This window comes from Agrilus planipennis, unplaced genomic scaffold, assembly GCF_000699045.2.
Source record: "Agrilus planipennis isolate EAB-ADULT unplaced genomic scaffold, Apla_2.0 scaffold93, whole genome shotgun sequence".
Classification (NCBI taxonomy): domain Eukaryota; kingdom Metazoa; phylum Arthropoda; class Insecta; order Coleoptera; family Buprestidae; genus Agrilus; species Agrilus planipennis.
Genome location: NW_020438867.1, coordinates 523,069 through 528,303, shown reverse-complemented (window position 1 = coordinate 528,303; position 5,235 = coordinate 523,069). Strand labels below are relative to the sequence as shown.

The following is a 5,235-nucleotide window of genomic DNA, read 5'->3' as shown; positions in this document are numbered from 1 at the left end:
ACATAGCGGTTGCGGCGGTACCGGCCGGTTTGTATTGTCTAATGACAAAAAAGCTGTGATTGTTGTATATAAAGATATTCTATAGTATATTTACTATCAGCATTGCACCCGTGCGAAGCATAGTGTACAAATAATACCATTAAACCAATTCCTTAACCCCTATCCCGGTTTGTTTGTGTGTTTGAAGAAGTTTCACTTCAGTAGCGTGTTATAAGTTATTTTGGCTTGTGACCATTGTAATAATATGATTCCTTTGTATGTGTTTGTAATAAATAAGGAATCTATTCTTTTTTGGAGATGTTTGTTTTTTAATTTTACTCATCGAACTTGATGTCTTCTTTTCCTGATTATCCGCATAATATTGTAAAAAGTGCTTATCCCTGGATATATTTCTCCTTATTAGACCTCCGAACCTGAAATTCTATTTAAATATCAATGACAAGTACCGTGTAGGGTCCTTAGTTTCTGATAATATTTCCAGTAGTTCATCATTAGACAGGAAGAAGAACCTTGGGAAATAAAGGCGCTTCTTTTCCAAGTAGTTGTTCAGACCACGTTGAACGGCATCCAGCAAGGCGGTACACTTTTGTAATTTTTCCAACATTTTATCAATTTCAACCACCTCCATTACTTTAGGATCACTTTCAACAGCTTTCATTATTTCCCTCCAACTCTAGGAGAAGAAATAATTCCGTAAGGTGACATTGTCTTATTAATTGGTAAGTTAAATGTGGTAAAAATTTTTAACAGTCCTGTGCTTAAGTAATCAAGCATCTACGTAGAAGAGTATATATTCACTATATCGATGTATTAGATTAAAATAATTTTATCATTAGTTTGAATAGCATAAGAAACATGGATAATCAATCAGGTAGATTAATATGTAGGTAGTTCTCATCATACCTTATCCATGGCACTGAATTTTCGCCCTTCTTCTGGCATTTGTTGTTGAATATCGGGTGAAGAGAAAATGGGTTCCAAATACATCCAGGTACTTTGCACTTTTAACCATTCGTCTATTATTTCTTGAAGGAGAACAAGTTTCTCTTCCCATTCTCTGTAAAAAAAATTAGAAGCTACTAATTAGAAATCATTGAAAACGATATGTCAAATGATGATAAAAGAATAATTACGTTATTTCTTTCTCAAACGGCTTTATGTAGGGTGAGTTCTTCATTGTTTGTGTCTTAATAAGGTGATCATCGAGTTGTACTTGAATATCGTCTATTGCTGATATTATGTACGTTCCAGTATCCCTGCAAATTACAAAAAGTTTGATTGATAGCCGACTACAGAATTTTATAGTCCAACTTGTATTCAAGAACACTGAAGCTGACGTCTGCCCATTCTATTTTCATTTTCTTAAGTCCTTTTTCCAAATTGTTTTCCTTGGTTGCTGCTTCAGAAATAGCTTCAAATTTATCTAGATAATCTTCCAACCCGTAATCTAAAACTTTTCCCAACGTAAGATCATCATCAAGAATAATTGGAAACCCGACTATTTCGGAAATTTTCTCCCAATGTCTTGGTTTCAGGCCTGGGTTTCCTAGAGATTGTATCATGGGCATATTTTCCTTAAATTTCTCAATTTGCGTTCGTACCTACATATATATATGAATACATTTAAATTTATCGAGTTTATAATTCATTTTTTAAGAAGGATATTACAGTTAGTGCAAGTTCATAAGTAGCGGGTCGGTCTTGAAATGTCTTCTCTAGTTTATAAATATTCCTGTAAATCTGAGTTACTTCAGACTCAATTTCTTCCGGATCACTAGTTCCAATCCTTGAATTCATCCATTTGTCGTATTTGTTTAAATAGTCCACAGAATTATCGTATAACTTTTTATACGGACCTAATTTATCATGAGTTATTTTCCTTATCGGATAAAACGATTCTTCAAATCCGTAAGCCCTCTCTTCGGCATTAAACTCGTCTATTGTTGTCATAGCTTTAATTAATCTGATGACAAAAGAAAAACTAAAGTGGCAACATTTTGTTTAGAAATTATCCAGTAAAGTTACCTTTCATCTAATTTTATGGCTTTCTTATGATACTTGTAGATGTAATTTACATCGCCTTTATATTGCAACGAATTCACCAGTTTAGAGTATAAATCAAGATCTTCAACGAATAATTGTATCCGTCGTGCTAAAGATTCTTTAAATTCTTCGGTCTTTCTTTTTATTAAATTTCTACTTTCTCTAATAACCAAAGGCATTCGCAAATACCTAGCAATAAATGGCTATTTTACACAGATTTAGTTTAATTATTTGTTGAAAATTATGCGATATTATTCATTTGTTGCGAATGCAGATATTTTGAAAAGTAATCTCGCAGCGAGAACGACATCGATTTTTCAAAAATTTTTAACAATACTAAATAAAATTGATGTAAATCCAAGATTAAACAAAAAAGAACAAACTGCTTTATTAAAAAAGTGATTTTTTAGGCAAAGTTTAGTTTCCATAGATATTACTAAGTACTGATTTTTTTGGAATTTTATTTCAAAAACTATGTTTTCCAAAAAATAAATAATGATACTTTAGTTGAAGTGGCCCTCCAAACTTTTTTAACATAATGTTTTTTTCCTTTCCGTTCAATTGTATTAATACAAAAGAAAATGATTTGTAATATGAAAAGATAGGTATGGGTATCTACCAGAGAAAAGTGTTACAATTCTGTTTTATTTCTAACACATGGTATGGATGGTAGGTGGGTAGAATTAACATGTATCGCATTATTTCCCTCAAACGATCTTCCATTTCGTATAACTCAACTTGTTCAACATTATTCACATATGCAATTAATTCCATTAGTTTATGTGTATTTGCAGGTTCTTTTAGTGCAGTATCAGACGTTAATTGATAATCATCCCCCAATCTAAACATTAAACAAAATTAATAACCTTTAGTGCATTACAATTTTCTAATAAGATATTTAAACTGAGTTTTTGTTGAGAACAGCCTTCGAATAATGGATAAGTGAATCATTTATTTAGAACTGTTATGATTTTAAATTGTATTAGTTTCGGCTAGTGTGGAAACTTATGTAAATTTTACAGTACTATTTTTTAAATTCAATTTTATTAAATGTGCATTTAGTATACAAACATTGACAACTTACTGTTTACAAAGCGTTTGATAATCTTGAACCACTCGGGCTAATAATTGTTCTTTACATTGGTCTGCACTTAGTGCAATTGATTTTATCAAATCATACCTATGAACATCATACATCCCCATACGAACGGTATGTTCCATGACTATTGGTACTGCATCATAAATGGCTAAGTAATATTTTACCTTTTCAATGTACTCTTCTAATGTATGCTCCTCGGCCATGAAATCTGCTACATTTTTGTCTGCCTAAAATTTGGATAAATTAAAAACTTATTGAACACTAAAGGGAACATAACGTTTCTTTACAAAGTAAACAAAAACACCCTTATACTATCAATAGGGCTTTGACATTGGGAAAAACTGAATAAGAAAAAAAATTATGACTTATTCTACGGTTGTATATAGAAAAAAAAAGAACAAGATTCTTTCTATAATATTCCTAAAGGACAATCAATGAAGGTGTTTGGAGTAAATTAGCTGCTTTTTAATACTTCTCCGTTAATTAGATGAAGATGTTCATCAAAATCCTGAAGGCGCAATTCTGGACAAATTCGTTGCTCATCTAAAAGTATGCGAAAGCTTTCCTTATATCTCACTTGAATCTCTGGAAGAATGATGGGCTGTAATAAACAGAAAGCTAATTAAACTTTTAACAAAATCAAATTGAAAAAATGATAAAATATCCCGTTAAAAACTTCGACTGAATTTAGTTGAAATTATTAGGTAGGTATTTAAAACCTATAAACGGGACTCACAGTAAGGAATTCCTTTTCGTATGTGTATTCTGGATATAATTCTGCTTCAATTCTTGGGATAACCGTCACTGCCTGTTCCAGTGCAGTTAATAGTTTTTTAAGTACATCACCAAAATTTTTAAATTGCGGTTCAAAATTTAAACCGTCAATTTTCTGTGCTACATTTATCGAAAATCCTGTATTAGAATACTGGAAAATAAAGTTTAATTACATGCATTTCAAATTAAGTGAGTGAAATAGTTTCACTTACTTCCACGTCGATTATGTACTCGTGAAAGTCGTACAGTGATTTTAAACATAAAGACTGCAATTGGTTTTCCATTAAAGTGGCAATACAAGCAAAGAATTTTCTTCTCTTTTTCGAATTCGTAATGTCTGGAAGTTGGTTTTTCCTTTTACCTATTCTAATTATTTCTAGTACTTCCTTATAATACGATTCAAGCAATATCTTCTGAGCGCTGGCGATGTGTTTTTCAACGACCCACTGGAAGTTTGCTAATTCATAGGGTGCTTCGTAACTTTTTAATTTCTCCACATCCACCAAACGCAATTTCCTGAGACAATAATTTAGGAAAATAATAAATGTTTTTGAGTTTCTGCCTAACAATAACGTGGTAAACGAGTTAACACAGTTATGGATTCGTATGAGGTAGAATTTCCATAGTGATCATAGTTTTTATGGTCGTATTATATCATTTAATTAAATATAAAGTTTAAGGGTAACCTTTCGTTATAGAATTTGGTTTCTTTTTCCTAAATATGATAATAGGTGCTTAATGAATTTATTCTATAAANAGGTTAAAAAAATAGCAGGGACGTTGGGAGAAGTGTATCTTTCTAAAAGGGGACCATGTTGAAAAATAAAAAAAAATTTTTTGAAAAAAATGGTGTCTTCATTTCTAACACGGGTACTTATTGAACCGCCCTCGTATGTGCACCCATATGAGTAAATTTTTCATAGTTAATGTTTCTGATGATTACTTATATGTTTTCATGTTGTTTTTAGAAAACGAAAAACGATAAATTAGCTAAGAATAAATGAAAAATTATTCCTCAGAAGTAACAATCAATGATGAATAAGTGAGCCAACCTTAAAGAATTTTCCCAAAGCAATATAATCTAAACCATCTGAACAGTTGAAAACCACGCACTGTTTTGCAACTGCCTTTGCAAGATCTTTAGTAGTTTCCGTTTTTCCAGTTCCTGCAGGACCTTCTGGTGCTCCTCCTAAAAAGAACGATTAACACCAAAAACAAAAAACGCCAGTTTTATTAAAATTTGATTCGATACTTCCATACATAAATAAATAAAAAATTGAAAAACAACAGAACAAAAAAAAAATACTTTTATTTATTAT

At 31.3% G+C, this 5,235-nt stretch overlaps 1 protein-coding gene across 1 annotated transcript in view; it reads right to left on the bottom strand.

Annotated features, from left to right (window-relative positions):
• LOC108739688 (dynein heavy chain 7, axonemal-like) overlaps positions 1 to 5,235 on the bottom strand; it is a 40,234-nt gene that overhangs the window by 24,489 nt on the left and 10,510 nt on the right. The window contains exons 5-16 of the mRNA XM_025976093.1: positions 4,129 to 4,432; positions 3,879 to 4,067; positions 3,615 to 3,743; positions 3,128 to 3,369; positions 2,663 to 2,884; positions 2,026 to 2,232; positions 1,669 to 1,963; positions 1,312 to 1,601; positions 1,134 to 1,256; positions 904 to 1,057; positions 447 to 673; positions 319 to 413 (exon numbers count right to left, since the gene is read on the bottom strand). Coding sequence (XP_025831878.1) covers positions 319 to 413; positions 447 to 673; positions 904 to 1,057; positions 1,134 to 1,256; positions 1,312 to 1,601; positions 1,669 to 1,963; positions 2,026 to 2,232; positions 2,663 to 2,884; positions 3,128 to 3,369; positions 3,615 to 3,743; positions 3,879 to 4,067; positions 4,129 to 4,432 — 2,477 coding nt within the window. The remainder of the gene's footprint in view (positions 1 to 318; positions 414 to 446; positions 674 to 903; positions 1,058 to 1,133; positions 1,257 to 1,311; positions 1,602 to 1,668; positions 1,964 to 2,025; positions 2,233 to 2,662; positions 2,885 to 3,127; positions 3,370 to 3,614; positions 3,744 to 3,878; positions 4,068 to 4,128; positions 4,433 to 5,235) is intronic.